Genomic DNA, 27,436 nt, shown 5'->3' on the forward strand with positions numbered 1-27,436 from the left:
AGTAACAGATCTTAAAACATTAAGATTAGGATCATTTTCGAGAGTAGCGGAAAATTAAAAAAAAAAAAACATGGACAAGAGCATTAGCTTGCCGACTTTGTTTCAAATACGAGACTCGTAGATCTTAATATTTCAGATCGATCCTAATCTCGTTTCTCGAGTTTCCAGAGAAGGTATTTTCTACGTAATTACCCGTTAAAGCGATGAATTATTTGTGAAATAATTTTATTACAGTATAAAAGTAAATAAACCACTATTTATAACATATATATATGTAATCCATAACTTGAGTGGTAATCTTTAAAGCCCATGTTTAAATACAAAGACTTTGAGACGCGTTTCTGTATTTACTTACTACATATTAAAACACATGCCAGTCAAGTGTCATAAACCTTGACTCACAATCAGTGTAACACTACCATTTTCCTCTTTTTGTGTCATCCTACGGATCCCACATGCCGTAATAGAAAAATGTACCAAAAATCACTACGAATTTTACGATCGATTGTACGTTCAATTATACACCTGCAACTTTCATAACTGCAAAAAGCTTTCATTCGTAACAATCAATGAAACATCCTCTGCTCATAAATTCATCGTGTCATTCGTTACTTTGTGGCTCAGAGAGCGACACAAATTTCCTATTCCGGGAAAAAAATTCACAAATACGTATACTAAAAATATACAGGCGTGTCAACTTTTCCACGCGAAACAGATACCATTCTGAAAAATCTCTCTATATATATATATATACATTTATCTATATGTATAAATGATAGAAAAATATATAGCGCGATCGCTAGTCCTTGACGGATGATAAAATCGCGGACTCAATGGCATCGTGATCGATACGCATCTGTCCCTTGGCCCTTGACCGACCAATCGCCGAAAGACACACGTCGCCAGGCGTATTAAGTGTGAAGAAATCACCTTGAAAATCACATCGGGGCCGACTCGGCTTCGTACTCGCATTATCATTGGATTTCCGCCGCGACAATCGTATCGATAGACGGCCACGAGTCTCGGCTGCTCGATGTTCGAGCCTCCGAAAGGCGGGTGACGAGCAAAGGGGTGGTGGAAGGCGAGACAAAGAACGAAACTGAACGACGAGAAAGATGCAATCGTAACGAACCACGTATAAAGAAGCCCCGATACCCGGACACTGCGACACTTTTTCATTGTGCACCGGCAAACGATCACCGAAAATCGGAACAGACATGGTCCCGCGCAACGTTTCCGTCATTTTTTCGTCTCTCGTGTTCCTCGTCGCTGTTGTCGACTGTATCTCCAAGGAATACAACAATTGTGAGTAGTTTATGTTTGTCGCTACCGCGAAACTTTTCTTTTCCGGCAACTACGTTAGGTTTATTTATGGTATAGCTAGGTTGATTCTGACAGAGATATGTTACGAGGGGGCGAGATTGTTATCAATTTATTAGTTCGAATTTCAATGTTGAAAATTGATATCTAATCGTTACGACTAATTGGACGTTAAACGAGTTGTGTTCGTTAATTATCGATGGAATATTCCGATGATATTTGGAAGATATAAATATTGAGCAAAAATATATAAAGTAGGTAAATAGAAAAAGTAGTTGGCAAAGTTTCTAAGCACGGTATTAAATAAGAAACAGAAGCGAATAGGAAGCAAAAGAAAACGCTTGTGAATAACGCGACAGAACGCGGGAAGTTAATAAACCGAATTCAACGTCCGCCGTTACTATATCGACTTTTTAAGTATTTGAAAACCGCTATTTGAAAACCATTGACCGAGAAACATAGGGACCGTAACCCATAAAAGTAAATACATTGGAAAAAAGAAGAGCACATATGTAAAAGTTCAAATCGGACAAGATACAGTCCATTTAAATCTGTTTGCTCGATTTCATGCGCTGTTTACATTTTTATCGGGCATGTTTCACGAACACCGAATATGCAATACAATATTCGAATCAAGTTCTATGCAAACATGAAATTGCGATTGATTTCATCAAGTTGCACACATCGAAAATAACCGAGGCTCCGAAAATCCGTATCGATCCGAGCGATATTTATTAAACGTAACAATTTTCCGCGACATTAGCCCCCGATCGGTAACCTATGCGTGAACGAAGGGGCAGGGCAGCGTAAATTGCAGTTACACGAAATGACAAGCTTAACATTGGATTTTCAGAGTCATTCATTACCAAATGGATGCAACGATCCACTCGTGCCGTTGCGACCCGGTCACGCGCGACTGCTCCTTAAAACGAATCGAATTCTAATTTAAATCCATTCGCCTTGAAATATTGCCGCCATGGAACTCTTTGAAAGACGGACATTTCTATAATCTCGGACGTTCATAACCAGAACCGCGCCAACCATTGAAACACACGCTGTTCCGAATAATTTCAATTCTACGATAAACTCCGATAAACTATTCTCTCCGGTACACGTAAATTAAAACGACTGTATTTACTTTGTAATTTTCAATACATAACAGTCCAGAAGGAATCTATAATTTTATTTATAATCTGCAATTTCGATTATCCATGGCAATCGATAAATTTACAATATTTATACTTCTCGCGATGTTTTCTTATTTTCCATGAAAGATAGCACGAAGAAACGGGCATAGAACGCGGATATTTTGTCTGCTAATGTCGCTTATTCGCGACTTACGTATGCGGAAGGCACGCACACACGGGCTGAATAGAAAAATGGGTGTATAACCCGGTCGAAGGCCGGCTGACTTAGACGGTGTACGACCTCGACCAGTTCGCTAGTTGGACAAATTTTGAACAGGCCAATGTATCCTCAACGATCGTTCGCGAGGTTCTTAACCTGACGAAGGTTGCGCGCCCGGGGCAACGCCGTTCGAAATTCAATTATTATCACGCGGGCCTACAATTTCTCGCCACACAGTGGCAAAGTCAGGTTTATGCATTCGATGCATAACATTCGATGTATAACCAGGGACAAATTAATGGCCCGTACGCACAGAAAGGTAATCACGTTAATGGGCACGCGTGTAATTGCCGATAAATTAGAGAAACGAAAATTCATCGATTTTTGATTCGAACAGTGGTATTGTCGTGACGTAATGACGAATAGCTGAGGGAGGTGAACAGTACGTCAAGTGGCGTGCGTCATCTTGAAATCTTTCCTGAAATCAATCTCAAACGATCGGAGACGGTAATTAGGAGGCGCGTATGATTAATGGGCTCCGTGGCGCCTTGACCGCGAGATATCGAGTTGAAAATTGCTCTCTGATTCGTTGCCAACGTTCGTCATCTTATCACCATGGGGAAACAGATTTCGTTAGTACGTGCTTTCGCTACGTGAGGCAACGATAGAGAATTTGAAAATGCACGCGGTATTTTTTGGGGAGAGGTTTGGGAATTACTATTTTGACGACGAGTAATGGTATGTATCGAGTTGGTGTCTGTGAGATGTACTTTCTTTGAAGTTTAAATTTGATAGATGAGAGTATGGATGACGTTGAAAAAAGTTTGTAAAGAAGACGTAAAAACCTCATTATCGGATACCACGAATAATTAGAATTCGTATCACATGTTATATGAACTCAAAGGCATTTCGTACATTCCAATCTAATACAAATTAGAGATTAGAAAATGTAATTACACATTTATATAAATATTTAGGTATTTAAATAATGATGGTAAAATATTAAAAGTAAATAATAATAATAAGTTACACAGACGTAGAAAGAGATTCGTAAAGTGTAATCGCCTGTGTTCGATTATGAATTTCGATTACGCATTATAGTATTATTAAGAATAATAGTGCGGAATTTGGTTACATATCGAAGCGAGAATGATCCATTACGAAGTAGAATCGTAGCAACTTTCGCGATTCGAAATTCCGAGGATTCTCTCGATTTGCGGATCGGAAATAATATTAGCGAAATATTTCCATTGCGACTACGTAAATCATTTTCATAACCGTCCGGTTATAATGTCGACATGTATCGAGTGGCAAGATAAATTAATTATCAAGATAAATTGCCATCGATCTAGACAGCCTCAATTAATCCTTTACATTGCCATATCTCATGCGACTCGACATTCGCGTTTTCTAGATACTATTGAATTTCGTGATCAGCGGAACAACGCGAGCCACAGGATCCCATGAAAATTTCGTATAACGCTGATAAAAATATTCCGATCGATTAAAATATCGGTCGTCACGCGACAAGTTCTAATCAGCCTGTTGAACGACGATCTCTTTCATCTTTTTTACGCTCCTTTTTTTATGTAGCCAATTTTAACCCGCCCGAGTTCACCATCGTGATACACGTCATTTACGTCACGAGCACGTTTTTCCATATTTATGGGACAAATAAAATACGTTATATGGACAGGACGCGGATAAAGTGGTAAACGGAATAACCATCGAGCGTAGTCTGAAAAAGTACCAAAGAAACATCAAATATATTTTTGAAAGCTATTCTATCCGTTGGATACGTAATAAATAATCGTTAAAACCATAAAATTATTCGTTTCGTTTATTTGCCTTAAAATAACTTTTCAACGTTAATATGCATATGTATTGGGTTTATCGATAATCGTAAGCGTACTATATCACGTAGTATTGTTCTAAGTATTACGATATTCTCCTAATCAACCCTATTCATCGAAACCGCACCGCATTTACCGGAAGAATGGCTGTCAAACTCACTCGAGCCATTCAAAACGCATTGGCAACAATTTAAATCGGCATGAAACCACTTGAAAGGGAAACCGGAAAAAAGAAGCGAGTCAAAGCAAACCGAAAGGGTTCCCTTTCTTCCCACGAGCCTCCGCGCCGCGATCCGGGTTTTTCCAGCCGTTAAAATAACCCCATCCGCTGCCACCTGCAGCCGCCAGAATCCACACAAAAGACTCGAGAAAGAATCTCCAACCTGTCCATTCGACCATCGTCGGATAGAAAGGGCAGAAGAGGAAGAGAAAAAAAGAGGCCTAGCCCAAACTGTGAACGAAATCAGCGACAGGGAAGAGGAGGAGGTGGATAAACGAGCCGAAGGGGAAGTCGCCAATGGCGGGGGCGAAGGCATCAGCATATTATCATGACCATGTTCATAGCCTGCTTTTGACATATCTATTACGCGTTTCCGAATAGAGGTGACTTCGAATTCTATGCCTGTTCTCTGCCCACCACCACCCCAACCCACCCCCTGCCCTCCCCCTGTGCAACCTTCGTTCTCTGTCTTCTTCCCGTAATTCGGCTGACATCGAGGGCAGCAGAGAAGAGAAGAGACATCGCGAGAGAGGGAACGGAAGTAGAGAAAGGGGCTGGAAACTGCAGTGTCGAAGGGAGACCCCGAAACCAGAGTGGGTGGGATCGGTGGTGCAGACGTAGAGGTCCAATTAATCAGCCGAGGCGTGAAACGAGAGGGGAAACGCGAAGGGTAGGGGGAGTGATTCTGATGGAGGGAGCGGAGGGATGTCGCAGGGATTGCGGTGACAGATCCGCCGTATCTATCCCTATCTGCTCGGGGCATTAAATTCGCGCGATGCCAGTAACGGTGCCGTCAGCGGCTGGTTCCTCTTGAATCGGTTAACATTCCGCTGTACGCGCTGCTTCAGCTTTCAATTAAACGCTTGTACATCACTAGATGGACACGTCTCGTTCGCGGTTTTAACCTGACTCTGCCGCCGTTCAAATCCTGTCAGAGGATTTGAAGATGTTGCCCGTTTTATAGATTAGTTTTAGGATAAAGGAGCGCATAGGAACAGATCGGTAGAGCGTACGAAGATTAAGACGCAGAATTTCTAGCGGAATTTTCGTTCCATGCCTGATTATCTGTTACTGCTATCGCTATCGCCGTTGAAGGAAACTTTGGATACGAGTCTCAGACCTTATAGAGGTTTTACGATGACAGCTATATCGTATCGCGAGGAGATATTTTCACACGGTGTTATACATGGAAAGGGGTATTTAAATATTCTCTTCGAGGTACTGCTCATTCGTGCCTTTTTCTAGATCATAAATTTTTCAGCAATATTTCAGTAAATAGAGTCCTGAATTAAGCGGTACGGAACACGTATTAGAAAGATTTCAAATGAACAGAATCAATACATCGTGGATTTTCGTTAAATTCAAAGAAACGAGATTTATAAATCCTCGACTCGCTTAATTGCTGAAATTATTTAGATTCGAATGACCATCCAACGATCCAATTAAACGATTTTTTTTTTCTTCCTACATACTATGTAAACGCACGCCATTTTCATAAAAGATGCGACCGAAACGGGATTTGGTTCGGCGTTAATGAACACCTCGCTTACCGGGTGATTATTTTTGATAAAAGTCGAAACGAACTTTCCTGGCGCTCTCGTGTACGAGCGCGATTAATGAAAAAACCGGAGAAACCGGGAACTCGGGTTCTTCGATGGTCGCAACTTTTTCAGACCATTTTCCCTTTAATTGTAAATTGTTCTCGTAATTCCACTTAATTGCGACGAAGATGAGGTTTAGACTTTTTAATCCCTTTCTAATTTCGCGAATTATACGCACTCGGACGAAATATAGAAAGATGGAACGATTAAAAAGGGTTTCTATCGCTGAAATAAAAGAATGTCACCTAATGTTCGTCATGTTCTTGGATTTTGAAATATCAAAGAATAGCTTTTAGATCGTTCGTTAACTTTTGACAAACATTCAAGAAATCAAGATGACTAAATTATTAATCACCATTTCATAGAAAATTTACCGAACTTCCCGTTCCATATTCTTCTCTTTTTCCGTCCGACTGCAGTTGTTTTCTATCGGATGTTAACGAAGCAATACGATGTTTGCAATAACAGTCGCCGATGTCCCTTGCGGTCAAGGAAACATCGCCACACGCACGGCGAGACTCGTTGGAGGACAAAATGCAATTCCTCACGAATTCCCTTGGATGGTGAGCATAAGCAGGAAAGGAGGACACTTTTGCGGCGGTACCATACTTAATTCAAGATTCGTCCTGACTGCAGCCCATTGCCTGTGTTCGTGAGTATACTATGCATCCTCTATTCTACATACATACACGAGTTTATTAATTAATCGACAATTTAACAAATAATTTAATAGGTTCGATATTTAGTTAATTATTAATTATGAAATTGTGAGGTATTATGCAACAGGGTTTGTATATCACTGTTTCTACTGATTGAAATGTATGACTTAAATACAGGTGCACAGCAAATATACGGTGCATTTCATTCCACCGTTTCGTGGCGTTATATTTGTTTTCGAGCAATCACTTATTTATGGATAGATTATCAACGAAACAAGCTTCGTCGTTATGTTCTATACATATATCTAACGTTATATGTATGAGCAAATAAAGCTTATTTCGCACTATAAAAAATTAACATTTTTAAATTAGAGCAAATGAATATTTCCTACGTAAAAGTTGGTTTCGTTGAGTGATACATCGATCGTCCGGAAATTCTGCGTTCGTCGGATTCTTCGAGATTCCTCGATATTATTGTCGGGCTGATTTCTTTTTAAATGACACAAATATTAAAACACAGAGAAAGGAAAAAAGGACGAAGAATTATCGAGGAAAGATGATTATAGAAATAAAAATTCCATTCTTTTCAAACATCGAATTTTACTTTTAAAAGAACACTGCTGCCTAGAAGACTACCCAATATTCAATACCCTGAATATTTTTACAATATGGCTCGATTATTTATAAATTCAAAATAAATCGCTCGGTCCATTCGATTTAGAAACTCGTTTCCCCGACAGTTCGTAAAAAACAACGAAAAAAGGAGTACCTAAATTTCAAAGCATTACAATATCGATCGGCCGGATAGTTTATACCCCCATTCTTTGCAATAATGCCGGTGTACGCGGTGTTCGCGTAATCAATATGCAGGTTGCCATCGAAAATATTCATGGCAGAAAACCGACTGTTTCTTCATGGAAAGCTGCCCATTGTTCCCTGTAATCGAATCTACGAGCACCGCTATAGGGTGCAAGAGAGAATGAGAGAGAGAGAGAGAGAGAGAGAGAGGGAGAAAAGAGAGAGAAAGAGAGATCTTATCGCGGAACGATATTCACAGCGGCGCCCGTGTGTGCCAAAATTTTCTACCGTTTTTGATATCGCTACTAAAATGTCAACGAAACGCAAGCAACCATCTTGTCCAACAAACCGTAGCTGTAATTATTCCGATCCGATCTCGACGATTGAATGGTGGTATTCGATAGCCGCGCGGTTAAACCTCGTCCACCGGAAACAACATTCATTTTTCAGCATGCAAATGTATCGTTACGAATGCATTCGCCACGAGTATCGTAAAAACGGATATTCCGTAATACATAAATACGATAGAGTGCGATTGGTTCTTCAAATTTGCAGAATAATTAATGAAAGATAACGGGAACGAAGTAATAATTATTCGCAATTTCAATAAGAGCAGCAGGCAATTTTTTAACATAGTCCTTCGAGTTTCAATGTACTCGTACGAAAGCTTATAAGCCTTGGTTCGTACTTTTGATACGAAATAAATCTCTGCCCTGATAAAGTCACGACAGTGAGCCTTGCGACCTCTAAAAAGCTGTAAGAGACCTAAGAGATCCTTCTTGATCGGTCGAAAACTGATTTTTCCGAGAACATAAAAACTTAGAACAAGTGCGTTGAAACAGAAGAAACTATGTTCGAAAATTATGTTATCGTAAGGCGTCTGTTTTTATCAAAATAAAATTTTATAGCTCCATTTTGGATAAGTTTTCATTCATCCTCGTAAGAACATTGGCCAACGACGAATAATCGGATTTGGAGCAATTGGAAAATGATTATAGAGGAAAATATGGATGATACAGAAAATCGTCTCGTTTGTATCTTTCTGTGAGTAACGAATCATATAAGCGAGAAATACCTCTATATTTTCAGGCGCGAAGCTAAAGAGAAATTGGAGGAGAATATCACTTGAAAGTTCGAGCCGAGTGGTTCAATTTTTTAAGAACGAAGTTGCCTCAAAAAAGCGCCGCAAGTTATTGCGTCATAATCCACTTAATCCATCCGTGCAATCTATGCAAATCTGTGCCAGATTTAAAAACCTAGAAATCCGCGTGTTGCGCGCGGCGGCGATTACGCTCTGTAGTTTGCAAAAATCATCACGCTCGGCGAAAGGATAAAAAGTTTAATGCGCGCCTCTCTAGAAATTACGTAACGTGTCAGGAAAAAAGAAAACAAAAAGAGGGGTATAAAAGGGAAGAAAAGAGGAAAGGGAATACTACGAAATTCCAACGTCCCGCTACACCTATTTTTATCGCGTCACTTTCCCGCGAAACATTCTTTCGGAGAAAAAAGATTACAAACGTTCAGAATCATCGTAACATAAAACGGATAAGATCGGATGAATTAAAGATAAATCGGAGTCGAACACGAAGGGAAATTTTCACCCAATTACGTATCGTAGTAACAACATTTTACCAATGCGTACAAATTGACATAACGAATTGGTAATTAGCAACACTTGCTACTTTTATAACTGTAAATCGAAATAACGTACTTTGCTCTTCGCTAGAAATACTATTACACGCATTTGCTATTTAAATATCATCGATTGTACTAACGTCGAAAGTCTCTCCATCGGTTTAATAGAATCTTCTGAATCTGCCTTGCACATTTAAAGAAAAACGAACAGTCTGAGAATAAAGAATTCGTTAATAATATAGATAACTTTATAATCGAAATAGATCTCGCGAAGAGTAAGCGGATATCCGAATACCTTGAAACCGCGATGTACATTTGTACGTGCATATAGATATGTATAGAGGAATAACGCCTACGTGGTGAAATATCGAGGACCGTTAACAGGACAAACGTGTTTCTCTGACTTGCTGTCTGGCTTTGTGATTATCGAATGGCCGGATAAACGGCCAATCACTTCGTTAAAATTATATAAAACGACGGGACCGTGTGTCGTTTGCCGGTGTCCCGTCGTTCCCTGCGGTCGTATATGCACGCGGGACACGATATCGATGTTAATTGGAGCGACGATTACATTTTAAATGAAACCTCGAGCGTATTTTTCCGGCGAACGAACGAGTCGAATGGAAACGCAAAGAGCGTTGTGTCAAGTTAAAAACTGCTGTGCCGCTATTTACTCGCGTAAACACTGTCGCCAAATAGAGTCAAGAGGCGGCCTTTTATTAAATGCCAGAGTGAAAAACGTTTCTGTCCTGGCTGGAGATGCGTGTTTGTGTGGATACGCGAATCAATCCTTCAACGGTTGCATAACACGACGTTCCTATCGTTTATACGAACGATTAACGGGACGCGTTTAAGGGAAAATAATAACGTTACGAAGAATCGTTTTGGATGGTGTACACTTATACGATTCAATAGAATTCTTGTCGAACGATTAACAGACTGATGGGCCAAACGAGATTATTTAAACGATCGATCGAATCGCTCGCGTTGTTAACAACGACCTTTCCCCCATATTCGCGGAATTGTCTGCGATTAATTATGCAATGGGTTATCGATGATATACCGCTCTTCGTTTGATCGGCGCGTAGAATATATTTTGGTCTACATTTCGCGAATTATCGTTTTCGCGGAAAATACGTATTATATCGGGACGAGAATTTATCATAGAATTTGAAATATCAGCCGGTGAAATACAAAGAATAGAAATACAGCGACTGTACGCGTAGATTGTAAATGTCGATATCGATTCGATAGGATTTTAAGAATCGATGTTTAAAGCAAGGTATTATATGTTAAAATGAGAAGAAAAAAGGGGTCGCAAAAAGGGGCAGAATGTGTCAGTGGTTCAATTTAAAAGTAATTTCCACGCTTCTCATTTAAAGGGAATCGCACACGAAGCATCGTAATAGGATCCTGGAAACTCTTCCAATCACTGGCTAAAATCGAGAGAGGATTTCGAAAATATTCGTAATTCTTTTTTCTCACGGATACAGCGCGGAGATTTATGTGGAACAGTGTCCATGCAGGTGTAATTAAACGTCGAGACAGTGGTGTTGCGCGATGAAACGTGTAGGCGTTCTCTATCTTTGTCTTCGTCGAGTATATAACAGAAACAGAACGATACAGAGAGACATGGAGAAACAGAGAGAGAGAGAGAGAGAGAGAGAGAGAGAAAGGGGATGACGGAGGAAGGGGTTGAAACTGGACAGGGTGGCCATAGAGAGAATCCAACGGAGCTTCGGCGTTGTAAACCATGATTGCGTGTAGATTACAGACCACTCGGTAATTGCTAGCGGCCATGCAAAACGCATGACAAAATGTTACCAGCTAGCGCGAGATCGTGAAAATATATCCGACTCCGACCATTGTCCGCGTTTTCTTTATCGTTCACGGAAACGGCCGAAATAAATTTCGTTAATGCGGTTCTACGCGCGAAAGAGAATTATTTGTTAAGTTATCGCGAGAGGGGGAAAAGCAAGAAATGGGAAAAAATGGCCACGGACAGACCGAAGAATTTCAAATATGTAACGATACAAAGATCTGCTCGTCGTTATTATTCATCGGAACATCGTGTAATAATATTTCGACGACGCTTCGAGTAAAACCGTAAAAAAGAAAATAAATGACAAGTTCTGCATTATCGACTAAATCGATAGGAACGGAAACAAAGTTCACCGCGAAATACTCGGCAACCGTTTTCCTCGCGCACACCAGTTTACAAGCGAATTAACGGTACGATTAATGGCCGAGTCGCCAGTTAAAAAGGCCACTCCCCTTAACCGGTGGCGCGATTCAGCGTTTAGCCAGCGGTGCATTTTAATTGGAAGGGGTGCGATGATAAGGGCAGCGAGTAACTACGATGATGCATCCGTGCTAAATCGTATAATCCACAACGGGTGCCGGAACAATGGGACTGCCTCGACGAAGATGGAAGGGTCCATTAAAACAGAGGGTTGTCTTTGTAAAAAGAGACGAACCTTGAAACTTGCGAAACGACTCGAATGTGATTGCACCATCCGCGAGTCGGTGGAATCAAGGCAACGAAGAAACTGGGACGAGACATCCTCTGGTGCTCTCTCGTTTGTAGCAGAGGGTGACACGAAAACTGTTATAATTTCATTAATTATTCGGAAGCCGCGTTGACCAATTAATTAAGCGAAACCGCTACATTTGGAGGCTGTTCGAATACCAATATCGAAGCGTTGCTACAGCGAGAGGCAAAACTTTCGGTTAAATAATCGCGAGCAAAGGCTACGAAGGAGTTGCTCCGTTACTTTAGAAACATCGAGAGGAACGAAAGAAATAGAAGAAACGTTAGTGGAAAAGAACGTAAAACGAAGAATATAGAATGCTGCCTTTATTTCACACATTTATACCTGCTGGTTTCTCGTGCACTTAACTTTTACGATGATTACTTGCCGGCATCGTTACTGGACTTTGACTCCTTGCGGTCCGGAAACGGCCAGAATATCCAGCTATTTGTCCTACTTGGCCTACATGTATCCGTAATGCGTGTAAAGTGGAAGTTATAACTCGTCGTTTTTCAAACAGACGTTCTTTGAAAGCTTTAAAGCGTAAGGATTTACAGGTTGCGAGTTTAAGGAAGTAGCGCGTAACGTGTACCTTTTGGGATAAGATATTGGACAAAATGGAAAATGCGCTTCCTTGGAACGCTTCGGAGTTATCATCGCGTTGAAGTGATTAAGAACAGCTAGAAAATAATTCACTAAGTATCGCGAGTATTTCGAGTAATTGAAATAATTATTGTATCGATCCTTATTCGTTATTACCACACTGCCAACGTTCGTATTTTTGCGGATAGAACGAAGGAAATGGAACCGAAGCAAAGATTTATTTCACCTACTTGATTCTACGTTAAGAAATATAGTAACAAGTACTAGGCATCTGCAATTTTTCATAGAAGCATCATTTTCTCAGACCTCCGTGAAATTTCCCTTTTTCCTAAATAAAATATACTATATAAGTATTACACTCAAGACAGCCTGTATCGACGATTTAACGAACGATAAATATCTTTTGCTTTTGATTCAGAGGGAGTTCTATAATCCCCACCGGTCAATTACGGATCAGCCTCGGCGAGTACAATCTGAAGGGGCCGGAAGTTCCAGCATCGAAGGAAGAGAGAGTGACGAACGTTATCCTGCACCCTGGCCACAAGTGCGGAAAATACGTGGACGATATTGCCCTTCTGGAACTTGCAAGGCCAATCGCTTGGTCGGAGAGCGTGAAACCCGCCTGTTTACCTGTGGCCACAGGGAAACCAGGGTATAGCGCCTTCGGCGGGGAACTCGCCAAGGCTGCTGGATGGGGTTGGTTCGGCGAAGACAGGTCCAAATGTAAGTAAATAATTCCACTTCATCCCCTCTTCCTCGCCTCTTCCTTTTGCCCGGTAATTCGCTCGAGAACTGAGAGTCGTTGACGTTAATTACTTGGCGTTTCATCGGATTAATGGGATATAAAATCGACTGTAACTTGGCGAGAAAATCGCTGCTTCTGCTACCAGGCTGTTACAAAGTGGATTTTCCAGCGAACCAATGATTTTATCGGCGCATTAAATACGAACAAAGGGAGCAAAAATTTGTTACGTTACCATAGTCTATTTGTTTTCGATAATGATATTGTAAGGGGCGCACGGAAGTAGAACAGGTGTGCCACCCAAGTTTTCCATGAACGACTAAGTAAGCGAATTCTACCTTGGTCGAAATCGCGTTTCACCAAAGTTCCTGCTCGCTGCCCTAAATTAATGGCGCTAAGAGATCGAGTCGAACTTTCACCTAAAAGCGCCCTCGGTGAAATTTGCTCGATTCGAACGCTTCCGCGTTCACGATACGCGTTCCAGAGCAATAGAAATTTTCTAAAGGGAATGCGGAAAAATATACCGATGGTTTGCTTGGTATTTTTATTGATATTGAAACTTCCTACGGTAAAACTTGGAGAATGAACAAAATTGATTTTAATCGCTTGCCTCGTAATATAAGATTACGGTCGTGACGTACATCACGCCTAAATTAGTTTCTTAATTTTAGTTTTAATTTATTCAAGATTACCAAGAACCATCGACTACCCTTTAAGTGTGAAAATGTTACGTAGCTTTAATCGTTCTACGTACTTTCGGTTACTTTTATTATTTCTGAAATATCTATCGATATTACCACACCTCGTTTATAGAAAACTTTCTACGCTAATTACGTGTCATTTCAGTAAACTGACATTTTTAAATACGCGATATTTTTTAAGCTCTGATACCAGTCTCGTGTCACTAAGAGTTTTCCTACCTTTCGATCTTCAAATATACCTGTTTCGACCACTCGCGGAGAGACGCGATCGCGAGGAAGCATTCCAACGGGAGTCGTAAATTCCCGTTACGATTAGATAATCGACACCACGAAATGATCGATCCCCTATTTCGATTAGGATAATAGAGGTGGTTAATTGAATATTACACTGATGTAACTAGTTGTAAATGACAGTTTATTCCAACAACTTTGCGAAGAAGATAGTTACGCTAGTGCGTATGTATAAGGTGAGTGAGTGACTGATCTTCGGGTGTAAACCCGGTCGAAGGAATGTTGACTGAAGGATGGGAAATCAGTGATGTTCGGTGACGATGCTGTAGCGGAGGAAAGCTAAGGATGGGTGTGTCTAGCGCACGGGACCATCGGATTTGTTGGTGACGATTTTGGCTAAGAGAGTGAGAGAAATAGGATTCGTTGTTAATTGGTTAAACGAAGGTTGGTGGACTAGGAAGGGTCTTAGCTGCTCTCGATAGAAAGTCGCTATTAGGAAGCATCGTACGTTGGAAACCCCAACTTTCCCTTGTCAAGCCGTGGTAGACAATAGTCCTTAGAAAGTGATTTAGAAAAAGATATTTGTTCGGTCTGAAGGACCTTAGCTGGCAAATTACTGGAATTTGATGGGTCCTTAAGACTATCGAGGGTACGCAGCAAGGATGAGCGGACGTCTGGTGTCCGTCTGGCCCGCGGTGTATGGCCTGGCTAGGTAGAGTGTCGCCCGACGTAACAATACCTTTGCAATATTAGATATACGATCGATATGATACGTATGACGACCAATGTAGCTTCTGCCAAGCAATAAATTTCCAATGGTTAAAGCAATAAATAGTAAACTATGTCATATACATGTAGTCGAAAGACAAAAGAGCCAACCGAAAGCAAAGAGATAAACGTAGATTTCAAGCACTCGACAATCGTGTCCGATTAAAGCCGATTTACACGTAGCCGCTTTATCAAAAGCTCGTTCTATTTTGTCTTGCAGATAAACGAGCGGACGTGTTGCAGAAAGTGGAGGTTCGCGTGATCGAGAACAACGTATGTCGCGAGTGGTACGCGAGTCAGGGAAAGTCGACCCGCGTCGAGTCGAAGCAAATGTGTGCTGGCCACGAAGAAGGTGGCCGCGACTCTTGCTGGGTAAGTGAAATCGTCTCGTATCTATCCCTAGTTTATACGTAGAAAACTGGCTGCGTGTATCGATTTTTCTGTCATTCATGTGCAACTAGTTAAACAGAGGGTTGCGTGTCACTCGTTCGTATACGAAATTCACGTGCTGTCCAACAACCACGACACGAATTTCGATAAATATCCGGCTGCTCGCATAGATGCGTACGCAGGTTGAATTAACAGGCAGAGATTGGGTCGAGTCTCCGCCACCGGACTGAATCGTTCGACCACAAAACAGCCAGAGGGACAGCGAAAAGGGGGAGCGGGAGGGTTTGAAGACCGTCAAAAAATATGTTGACAAAATATTGCGGTCTGGTATGACGTAATTATCAGAACGGGTAACTGCGGGAAAAGTGGTACGCGCCGCTATTTCCAACTCGATACGTTTCATCGCGGATTTACGATTCTGTTCGCGGGTCATTTGACGGCCGCCTTCTACTTCGTTGGACAGGACCCTGTTATCGCGCCGCTTTACGTTTGGTCGGCCGTGTTTATGCAATGGATGATTATCGTATGCTAAGACGACGCATTAAAATTACTCGTGCGATACGTAATTGCTAAATATAATGATTAAAAGATTTTCTGTATTGGAGACACTGTGCCTATATCGAGGACATAGGTAAATGTTATCCTGACTTCATAGAATGAAATTGGGAAGAGAGAAATTTTGTATTTCCTGTAGACATATGTAAATGTAATTGTATTTTCTCGTAGGCTGATAGTGGCGGACCTTTGATGATCGGAAGTCAAGCCGATGGTAACATAATGGTGGTGGGGGTGGTCTCATCAGGAGTGGGTTGCGCTCGACCACGACTTCCGGGTGTATACACTAGAGTCTCGGAATACATACCCTGGATCACGCAACACGTACTACGATGAAACGAAACTCGAAGCTTCATTCGCTTCACTTTCCACGGAACTGTCTGTATAGACTTCGAAACGCATTTTCTCTTCGTGTATTTAAAGAGAAAGAGCGAAGTACCGTAAGAAGATCGATCTTGTCAAATATGTAACGTATTCTTTTCGTTGAAGAAACTTCGAAGCTAAAAACCAATGCTTGAATTAGTCTTAATGGAGATTCTTAAATTATTAAAAACTTACTTTAAAAGATAGATGTAGAAAACTAATATAAAGTATAAGACGTGATTTGTAATACAAATTTCGTCGATTGCAACAAGACTATAGAATTATAGAATAAAGTTATTAATTAAATTTAGCGAAGCCATTATTGTAAGCATAAATAATTTATGAAATTCGTCTCTTTATCTAGTCAATACTTGTATTACAATTATATCAGATAAGATATTATATATTATAATCAAACTGCCACGAGAGTATTGTAATTTAATAATATAATTAACACGTAATTATATACAGAATTTACATTTTAATACGAATTAATACACCGAATACATCATAATATATGTCATAAATTATATTCTTCTTTGTTTCCTTGGTCTTTGAGGGTTCCACGATACTCTAGTGTCGTCTGTGATAGAAACAATTTGTAGGTTTGTTAGCTGAAGACCTTTTAGGGCACCCTGAATGGATGTAAAAATAGTCATTGAAAGAATATACACGCAAAATGTTCAAAAAATTTGGGACAGGTCATTTTGCTTTTTTTGGAGGATACTATACGTTGTTAAAGGTTGACACTATCTTTTTAAAACATTCTGTATATTTTGACAAAAAGATTTAATTTACGCATTTCACCTACCATTCTGCCGGGTCCAATTCCCTGTACTCTCAACCTGACTGCTTTGATACCACTTTTAAGAATACGCTATGAAAATATAAAGCACGTTAAAAGAACATAAAAAGTTACAAAAATTTGAGTAAACGTATCAAGAAATTTTTCTTACCGTTCCGAATGTAATTGCAGCTTGTTGCGCTGCAACGTTAGTACCCTTCTTTGTATTTTTAAAACCTTCTATTCCAGCCGAATGTAACATCTTTCCCATTCCTATAAAAATATCATTGATTACGATAGAATTATACAAATGATATCAATGAAACAATATTTCTATAATAAAACTTTCCTTTATAATCAGTAAGGGACATTATTGTGTTGTTAGGAGTTGACTTAATATTAATAATATGTAACTGATCGTATCTTATCCCATCGAAAAGCTTATACGGTGTAGAAGCATCAGGAAATAACGAGTTTCTGAAATGGACATTTTGTAAACATTATATTAGACTAATATGCATAGCTATATACAAGAAGATACAACATATTACACAAAGCTATGATATAAATGTGGTGTCCATGCAGTATGAAATTAAATATTTACAATTCACTTGCACTATTTATATTGGTTGTTATTTCTCCTTCCAGAATTACATTTTTCCCTGTTTCACCAGCTCTTATTTTTTGATTTCCAACTCGAAATTCCCTCATAGTATTTGAGGTTATGTGAAAATCTCGAACATTAGTGAATTTCAAATACGGTAATACCGTAAATTTCCCATTAGACAATATCGTACTTCTTGTTAAGGATCCTACTGCAAATTGCAAAGTGGACAGAATCATTTTTGTTTATGTATATACTCGCAATCCGAAACAAAACCAAACAATTGACAAACTCTCCCTATCAGAGTAGTACATGCTACGCTACTCCTTACACTTTGCAGCTCGTTTCAGCAAACTTAAAACCGAAATTATTTTGGAAAAACATTTATTCATATTTGGACATTAATTGAATATTTAACTTATGAATTGATAAGCTCTTCAAAGTTACCGATAGAGCAATAAGATAAACAGGTTTGTTTCCTCTGATAGAAATGGCGCTTACATTAGGTTCGATGTATTTTAAGTAAAATAATATACAACTTTAATTTTGAATACTACAGATACTAAAAAGGAAATTTGAAATTATTGAAATTCATATAGCCATTTGCTAATTGTTAAATATTTTTACATTTTCGATTATACCTGTTCCAAATTTATATCTTAAGACAAAATTTGAATTTTATAATTAGTAGCTGTTATGAAATTATTTTAACTGATTACTGCTTAACTATTAAATACGATTGCTATAAAACTATATTACTATAAAAAGCAAAATACCCAGACTGTCTAATTTTTATAAATTCAGTCGTAACATTTTCCTATACGCCTTCGACTAAATAACGGTTACTATTTCATATCTTTAAAGAGCAAAAGATCAATATTGAAAATCAACATTAGAGAAAAAAATTTTAGCTATTCATATCATAATCCTACCGGAAATATTAAGCATCGTTATAGTGGCATTCTTTATTTTATTAGTAAGTATTATTAAACTCTTTACATATTTTTGTCGTTATAATGAATAACTGATAGAACTCTTAACTTATGCATCCACTCATTCAAACACGCGTGATGGACCATTCCGTAATTACGTACTCAGTACTCACAACTATGTCACATGATCCTTGACAACTTATAAGATTAATGTCATCGTACAATAGCTTACAAAATTTAGTTTCTAATTCCTCTTCAGGTCAAATGAAATTCTAGAGGGAGAACAAGAGAACTTGTCTTGCAATCAATCACTTTCTGATATAAAATTGTGTTATCTCTATACTGTAATGATAAACATAAGTTTCTTTTTTAAATTACTTCTATTTGTGGTGTATCAACACAAAAAGAAACATATCTTCTCAAACATTTCGAGCACTTAAAAAACCCTTATTACAGAATTCTTATATTTAAAACTCTGAATGATAAATTTGTATAGCACACACAATAAAACTTCATACTATATAGTTCTTACAATTGTCTAATTCATTCTTCAAACATTATTCACGAATTCTCAATCTTATTGTGACTAATTTAGAAAGATAACGAATTATTCTTTTTCCTTACTCTTGTCTGAAATTACCTTTCTTAATCGACCGAATATTGATATATAACAGAAAAGATATATCATTTTTTGAACCTTAGCTGTACTTATTTACGTCCAAAATTACTTATACTGTAAAAACTTGTTAAATTTAGGATTCTCGTATAACAAACGAACAGTTTATAAAACATTGAGTTGCAGCTTTATTTTAGATATCATTATTACTTTGATATCTTACGACTTTTAAGCACTTTCCTCATTACACGTAATCTTATCACATACAACTATGTATGACTAAATACAATCTGTAACTTATTACATCTATCCATACAAATAATTTCTTTTGTGATAAATCCTTACAAGGTATATCACAAATTGTTTGAAAATGCCATTAAACTTTTTTTGTTTGTTTCCTTGCAATACCGGTTGCAAATAAATACAGCCTACTAATAAAGAATGACATCAAGTGGCATTGATTTTCTTTCCCCGTTCCTTCTGCTGGAGTAATAGTGGCTTATCTTGAGACCCGAGTCGCATAGTATCAAATGTAATGGCTTCAGGGTTCCAAGTAGAGCTACCGTTCGATTCATTCATATGATACAAATCGTTTACGTTTTTATTCAAATGCAGTAACGGTATATGTACTTATTATATTCTTGCCATGACGCTCTTTTATCATTTCCTCGCTCATTTCAGAGAAAAGTGCGGCATTAGCAGTAAATATATTCATAATGATCGTGTTATCCTCGACAAAAATAATTTTGTAATAAAAATTTTAAATCGTATATCATAAGAAATAATTCTTAATCATAATTCGAACAGAATCAAACGTTTTACATTCTCTTTTGTATCATATTTTCACATAAACGGTTTTTCTTTTTTTGTATTTTTTTTAACGAAATTTATTTAGAATTTTTGTCTACCTTCACAGTTTCTATAGGTCATGTACCAATTTTTACATTATTAAGTTGTTACCATGCATTAAGATTATTTATGATTTGTAAGACCAAGCACCTGTAGCATTGATTGTGGTGGAGGCAAGCTCGAACGCGTGTATGCGCGCGCGATACGAAAATTTCTCTCTTTTTTCCTCGAGAATTTTATTCGATCTTTTAATAAATTTAAAAATGATCATTTATCCCAATCGTTCACTACTACGATATGGTAACAGTCGGTTATATTTGTAAGTTAATAATTCATTTCAAGAATTTTTCTTGGTGCAACATTATATGTATAAGAAAAATACTTTATATTATTCGTTATTTAAGTCTGAACAAAAATGTAATGTTTTCAATTTTATATAATACTATCAGTAGTTAACATTTTTTTAAAGAAGTTGTATTTAAAAATTTGTTAATGTAACAGCCATGAAGTAGAAGTAGACCCATAAATAAAATTTTGTATAAACAAAAAATAAATGTTAGAAACCTTTCCCCCAGACAATGTTATTTAAACTACCTATAAACTATTTTCATTGCTAAAGTACTAGAACAAAAAAAAAAAGAAACAAGTATTTATGCACTGAGAGAAAATTTTTAAATATACACATATGTGTATATACATACATACATACATACATACATATATATATATATATACACACACACACATATATATATATATTTTTCATTTACTTATCATAGTTAAATACAACAAAAATTAATTAGTTCATCCAGAACATATTTATCGCTGAAGAGTAGGGAATATCAGAAAAGTGAAATTTAAACAAATGCTATATACGACATGTAGTTTTTAATTTACAAAATTTCTCTGTATGATTTGCAGATCATATATATTTATATACTATGTACCTATATATCTATATATGGTAATATTAATAGCATTATCATACAACTTTATGCAAACACACACATATACGTGTAACATCCTCCAAATTTGCTTAAACAATACTATTTTATGTATAATACGAATTAAACATCGTATCTCAAATCCAACTTAGTTTAGAAAATGACTTTACTTACATGTATATCTTAAAATGTAGCACACTCACCTATATCAAATATCGCATGGTTTCTCCTTGTTATTATAACAAGATTATTTAATTTTATTAAATGTTAAATAGTTAAAATTTATGTAATGATATCGATAAAAAACATATATAGAAATAATTTTTTAATTCCTTTATATAGGACTTATTTTAATGTAAATCAAAATTTTAGCATACACATTATTACTGTATCAGTACCAAATAACATTTTTGGGAAACATCTTTATTAAAGAAATATTCATTAAGACCACTAAATATCAATGTATAAATGTTATTTTATTCGCTACATAAAATAGTATTGCCCAACATGCATTCACCTGTTACTCATAACAGAAGTTTCAATTCTTTTAAAATTGTATAACAGACAATCAGCGCGTTTCGGGCTTACCTCCTTTACAAGAATGTTATATTGTAAACTTGGCTTTAAAAAGTATATAATGTATATCCATCTTGATGGCAGCTGTGGTACATGTGGGAAACATCGCAGATCAAAGGATAGAATAGTCTGTATAACAGAATGTTTCTTAGTGAGATGTACAGAAAGCAGTTAACGAAGATGACTGGTAATTCAGTCCTGCATCTCTTCTGGTATTTCGTGAGGATTAAGTATTCCTGGTACTGCCATTTGCTGTAACCTTTTTTCTTCTTGTGCCAACCGTAATGCAGTTTCTCTCTCTTCGAGATACAGATCTGAGTCGTCTTCGCCGGTGTATTCCTTTAGAAAACAATTTATTTATCGAATTATATATTTGTACTCAATCATTGTATGAATATAAACAAGGAATCAAACAGGAAATATCATGCATAAAATAGCAACACTCACTCTAATTTCAACGAGGAAATCTCTAAGATGTTCTTTGAATGCTGGGATATCTTGATTAAGATTAAATAAACCTTGTACAGTTATTTTAATCTGATTATCAGTTAAATGTGGAAATGCTGTTTTAAGCAATCTTGCAACAAATTCTTGAACATACAATGTGTTATCTGGTACAGGTCCCAATGGAACTTTGATTCGCCCAAGTTCAACCAATGAAAACATGTATGCCAGAATTGTAGCATGCATATTAAGGCCTAAATGATTATAACAAAAACGAAATTAATTATATCAAAATAAACTTTAATAATCATATTGGTATTATTTGTATGTACATACCTGCTATGTGTGATGTATCTGTAACTACACTGAATATATGTTGCAGAATATCTGTAAAGTATGTCTGATAGAAGTTTTGAGCATCGGGAGCAGAAATTTCAATATTTTGTAAAAGTTGATACAATATTTGTAACCCTATATCTGCAACATTCCTCATTGTATGCTTAAAAGCCCAGATTATAGAATCAAGTACAAGCTTAAATTGTGCTGGTGGAATTATAAGAAATGCAGAGAAACAAGAAACATTCACTTCCTAAAATATAAAAATGCTCAAACTGTAATATTTAAATTACATAACAAAACGATTTGTAAGTAATGAATATTACATATAGTTACCTGTAAAAGTAAAAAGAAATTCGTTCTATGTTCCGGAAATTCTTCAAAATCCTTATTTATCATTTCTAAAGTACATTCAAACACAGCATCAAATATTTTGGGTATTTCGCTAGTAATATAACATTCCAATTTATTTACGATAGTAGCTATAGCACTTAACACCTCCGGTTCTCGAGCACAATGAACATTTGTTTTTTGATAATCCAATAAGACGGCATCCAATAAAGGTGGTAAAAAGCTATCTAAGACCTGATCATGATATATACAATAAATTAAATTGTTTTGATAATACTAACAATCTTTAGAAGATATAACCATTAGATTAATAAAATTCTACCATTTGACGATCAGTTGTTCTGCTGACCCATTCTGAGATCAATTTTAATGTTTCCTTTTTCACTACTCTCATACTTTTAATTAAAGATTGTTCCATTACTACCTCTCCATTCAAAGCTATTGCAGCACTTATATTCTCACTCATAACCTGAAAAAGATGGTTAAACGCTAATATATATACATTTAAGTGTTCAATAAATTATTAAACAGTATTAATATACCTTATAAACGTTCAACATATCTAAATATATTCTTCCTAACTGTATCACGTATGGATGACCAAGTGCTTTACAAGCCCTTACATTTGTTTTCAAAATACTAGTAAGTTGTTTGATAGCTTCTTGATCTTTTAATACATCTACATTCTTAAATAAAATATTTTTATTAAGTTAAGCAAGAATTAATTAGAAGAACATTAAGTTATAAAGTGTTTCTGATTTTTTAATATTTACTTTAGATGCTTGACTTATTATGTCATCCCACACTTGATTTGGTAAAAGCATATACCGTTCTATTAACTCTTCTTGCATCACTGTGTCTGTCTGTGCAAATATCATATATCCAACTGCTTCATAAAATGTATGTACCTATATTATAGCATGAGCATGTATATAAAAAGAAAGTTGTATTCAACATACGTATCATCGATAAATATGTTAAAATTTTTTGCATGTAACATATATAACATAACTATTTCGTACGTTTTCAGTGATTTTACCTGTTGTGTTTGAAGATCACAAATGATACTACTAATAGTAGAAAGGATTTCTTCAATAAATGGTACCAATTCTCCGGTTTGTGGTGTGACAAAATGTCGCCTACATTTCAATGCTATTTTTATAAATGTATCACAGGCCATATCTTGTACACCATCATGAGTTTCTGTAAGAATATTTAAATTACTTAATATATTTTTGCATTGAATCTATAATGTTGTGGAATCGTTATACGATGTAGTTCCCTTACCATGCATAAATTCAAACAGTTTATTTACAACAGTCTTTAAAAACTTCCAATGCGCTCTGAGAAATCTTGGATATTGCCCAACTACATACATAATATTACTAGCAATAATAGCTTTATTATCTTTTCCTTTCTTTTGCTCACAAAGACCAAGAAGATCTTTGATAACAGTTACCAAAAATCGTTTTTCATCTTCTTCGTGCATTGCACCGGAAATGCTGCCTATTGCCCAGCATAACTAATAAAAAGATTGAAACTGTTAGTAAACCATGGTATTTTTATTATAAATGCTATAATAACATCTTAAGCATATGTTTACCGCATTGAGATTTTTCCAAGACCATTCTGTTCCATTTACTTGGTTTTGTAGCTTCTCTGTCATTATTCTTTCAGTATCCATATAGTCAAGATGAGTAAGATACACAAGAGTTTCTCTCATATTTTTATATAAATTAATAGAATCAGTATCTTTCATAAACTCCCTAACAACTTCCCCATTCTCATTTTCTACAACAAGAACTTCTTCGGGTTTAGCCATTCTGCTGATCATGATATATCGTACTTTAGTTAAAACCGGGCAATAGAATAATCTCCTAGACGGGAGAGTCATATTTTTAACCATAAATAACGGCGTTGGGGGTGCAAAAGGATTTGCTCTATATAAATCCATTGCTAATGCATTCCAATATTCCAAACAGATCTTAAATATTTCAACTTCTTCAACCTCAGAAATTAAAACAAGGTAGTGCAATGCTTTGAGTAGTAAATCATTTAATTGCTTTTTTTCTATAAATTGCCCATGTTCTTTTAGGTATGTGCAAAGGAATATAGCTAAATTCTGAATAAAATTTTGTTCTTGATCTCCACCAGCTCCATACGCTTCGCGTATATTTGTTTCAAGGGGTAGAATCTGTTCTAACTGTCGCATTATATTAACAAACAACATTACGAATGATTCTTCATAGGTTGGTGCTGCAACACCAGCGATTTCAGTCAAGCATTTTAGTGTAATGTTTCTGAATATTGGTACATTTAAGAACTGTAAAGAAAATAATAAAAATACTATAATATTACATAACAAAAATTAATAAAAATTATGTTATATTTACCTTGAATACTAAAGTATTGATTAATTTTGTTTCAAAAATATATCCCAAAGGAATCCAATTTAAAAACCTTAAAAGAGTTTCTAATGTAACTGCCACCAATTGAACATTTTGTGAATTATCCAATACAAACTGACAGAGATGAAAAATATGTGAGAATTCATTACACATTGTATCTTTCAAATGTTTTGCTTTTGTTTGCGTCATTTGTCCACTTGAAAAGTCAAATACTTCTTCCGATAATAATTTTAAAATTGCCATATTGTTTTGACAAAGACTTTCATTTGTTTTACTTGCACCAACAATGTCACCAATGAAGGATTCCCAATTTTTTGGCCATTCACGTTTTAAAACCTGCAATAGATGTGGTTTATTAAAATGAAATTTAAATAGTTTCTATATTCTTGCAACTTTAATTACTTACCTGAACTAAAATCATATTAAGTTTATTAAGATAAACTTTTGAAGCCTCCATTGTTTCTGGATCACTGCTTGTCTTTATAATAAGACCCACGATATATTTTTTTATACCCTCACACTGATTTCGTGGTAATACTTTCCATCGTGTCTTTATAACTTGTTCCAGTATTTGTAGAGCATAATACTTTGTTTGTTGGTTCTGTACACATATAATTATACATAAATTAAATAACTCTCTACACACTTTTAAGAAATATTATTTTTAATTAAAGAAATCCTTGCCTGTGAATATTCTAGAATAGTATCTACACGGGTCCATGCGTTTGGATGTTCTTTAAGTGTAGTCAATACTTCTTGTGCAACTCTCTGTTGCTCACCTATCCCAGTGTACATACAACCTACTATGTTATCAAGAAGTGTTATATCTAGCTTTTGATTGAAATCCAAAAGCTTAGATGCTTGTTCTGCTAATGTTGCCATTGTTTATTGTAAATTATCCAATTTTCATACACTCTATCTGAAAATAATTAAATTTGATATATTTATTTGACTCATTAAAACTAGATATATACTGCATCAATAAAACACAAATATTACAAGACATCATGTTTCCAAAAAGGGGCTATCTTATTCCACAAATTAATGAATAGTAAAAAAAGCATAACTTAGTACAAAGTGAAAAAATAATTCTAGTATTAAGTTTAAAAGTATATTTAACAACATAAACAATATTAACATTTACTGTTAATAGATAATGTACATGAAAAGACAGTGTGTTTCTCTTTTTAATATTTCATTATCTTTAGCAAAATGCTTGTCATATGTTGTTAAAATTTTACAGGCAGGAGTATTAGAATCCTATAGAAGATTGTATTATTAAGTACTATTGTTTTGCTTCTATGTGAAAACCAATTATTTCTATTTATAAACAAGTTAAGTGTATTGAAAGAATAGAACGTAATGTAAATAATCAAACTAAACAGAAGCAATAATAAAAAGGAAATCATTGTTAACGTGTAGCGAGGGAGGTCACCGCACTGCGACCGCTCGACCTAACCTACATTTGACAATCGCAAATAAGGTTATGTGAAAATTTATTGTGCGTAATGTTTGAAAATTTAGTGTAAAATGTATTTCCTTTAATACATTCAATCAAGCGGAAATAAATAGTAATAGAGATGTAAAATATTAATAACAGATCATTGGAATTTGTAGATTTTTGTTATCCGGGTGCACTTTACTCATTGCGTCGTTGTTCAACGAATAAAGTTATCATAAACGACGTTTGCACATACCGTATCAACTCCCACACATAGATTCTCAATTCGTAGGTAAAAAACACACGTTTCACACGAGTAATCACAATCTCTCGCAGTAAATCACAATCAGAAAAAGGCCAAACACACAACCGCTGATTCCCGCGCGCGACCAATTTCGTTCCTCGTTTCACAGACTCGCTGTTCCTCACCGTCTCTTTCTCTCTCTATCTTTCGCACGTTCTCTCGCTCGTCACTCCTGCCTCTGCTCCGTTTGCGACGATCGCCAGTGAAGAGAGCTCCACTCATAAATGTACGATACCCACCGAGGCCGTTCTTCGTCGTAACTATGTTTCTTAAATCTCATACAGAATTTCTTCGCTTTCCCCCCACATTCAATGAGAAATGTGTAAAATGGCAGCTTTACGTTGTCCTTAAATCCAACCTACAGATTTTCGAAAATAATAACAAAATGGCTGAACACGTTACGCGGACCATTGCAGAGAAACGAACATTTTCATTGGTCCCAACGATCTGTTTTGTCCAATCAGAAAAACTCTAGCGACTGTTTCTAAACGTCACAAATTACGTCACGTGATGTCATGCAACACGTGTTC

The 27,436-nt window shown here is 36.5% G+C and overlaps 3 protein-coding genes across 10 annotated transcripts; 1 reads left to right on the forward strand and 2 right to left on the reverse strand.

Annotated features, from left to right (window-relative positions):
* The first annotated feature begins 1,185 nt into the window (after positions 1 to 1,185).
* LOC117153802 (clotting factor G beta subunit) lies at positions 1,186 to 16,738 on the forward strand. The gene is made up of 5 exons (XM_033328188.2): positions 1,186 to 1,305; positions 6,810 to 6,993; positions 12,986 to 13,290; positions 15,230 to 15,381; positions 16,126 to 16,738. The coding sequence occupies exons 1-5, from the start codon at positions 1,218 to 1,220 to the stop codon at positions 16,288 to 16,290; spliced, it is 894 nt and encodes a 297-aa protein (XP_033184079.1). The 5' UTR covers positions 1,186 to 1,217; the 3' UTR covers positions 16,291 to 16,738.
* An 8-nt stretch (positions 16,739 to 16,746) lies between these two features.
* On the reverse strand, positions 16,747 to 18,773 carry mRpS11 (mitochondrial ribosomal protein S11). Of its 4 annotated transcripts, none has more exons than XM_076620266.1 (6): positions 18,638 to 18,773; positions 17,706 to 17,916; positions 17,448 to 17,578; positions 17,274 to 17,371; positions 17,129 to 17,194; positions 16,747 to 16,952 (listed from the first exon to the last, which is right to left on the reverse strand). In XM_076620266.1, exons 1-6 carry the CDS (start codon positions 18,651 to 18,653, stop codon positions 16,845 to 16,847), a joined length of 630 nt encoding a protein of 209 aa, XP_076476381.1. In that variant the 5' UTR covers positions 18,654 to 18,773; the 3' UTR covers positions 16,747 to 16,844. The 4 variants fall into 4 exon arrangements, with proteins under 4 accessions (XP_076476381.1, XP_076476382.1, XP_076476379.1 ...); XM_076620267.1 differs by lacking the exon at positions 18,638 to 18,773 and adding an exon at positions 18,037 to 18,167 and having other exon boundaries at positions 16,747 to 16,900; XM_076620264.1 differs by lacking the exon at positions 18,638 to 18,773 and adding an exon at positions 18,037 to 18,162.
* emb (exportin-1 emb) lies at positions 18,656 to 27,307 on the reverse strand. Of its 5 annotated transcripts, none has more exons than XM_033335296.2 (14): positions 27,146 to 27,307; positions 25,846 to 26,080; positions 25,568 to 25,762; positions 25,147 to 25,497; positions 24,357 to 25,076; positions 24,041 to 24,275; positions 23,793 to 23,956; positions 23,527 to 23,661; positions 23,296 to 23,439; positions 23,076 to 23,222; positions 22,739 to 22,987; positions 22,403 to 22,655; positions 22,070 to 22,320; positions 18,656 to 21,961 (listed from the first exon to the last, which is right to left on the reverse strand). In XM_033335296.2, the coding sequence occupies exons 2-14, from the start codon at positions 26,041 to 26,043 to the stop codon at positions 21,815 to 21,817; spliced, it is 3,189 nt and encodes a 1,062-aa protein (XP_033191187.1). In that variant the 5' UTR covers positions 26,044 to 26,080; positions 27,146 to 27,307; the 3' UTR covers positions 18,656 to 21,814. The 5 variants fall into 5 exon arrangements, with proteins under 5 accessions (XP_033191187.1, XP_033191179.1, XP_033191172.1 ...); XM_033335288.2 differs by having other exon boundaries at positions 25,846 to 26,076; positions 27,032 to 27,307; XM_033335281.2 differs by having other exon boundaries at positions 27,032 to 27,307.
* Positions 27,308 to 27,436: the final 129 nt, after the last annotated feature.

Source organism: Bombus vancouverensis, chromosome 7 (assembly GCF_051014615.1).
Source record: "Bombus vancouverensis nearcticus chromosome 7, iyBomVanc1_principal, whole genome shotgun sequence".
In the NCBI taxonomy this organism is placed as follows: Eukaryota; Metazoa; Arthropoda; class Insecta; order Hymenoptera; family Apidae; genus Bombus; species Bombus vancouverensis.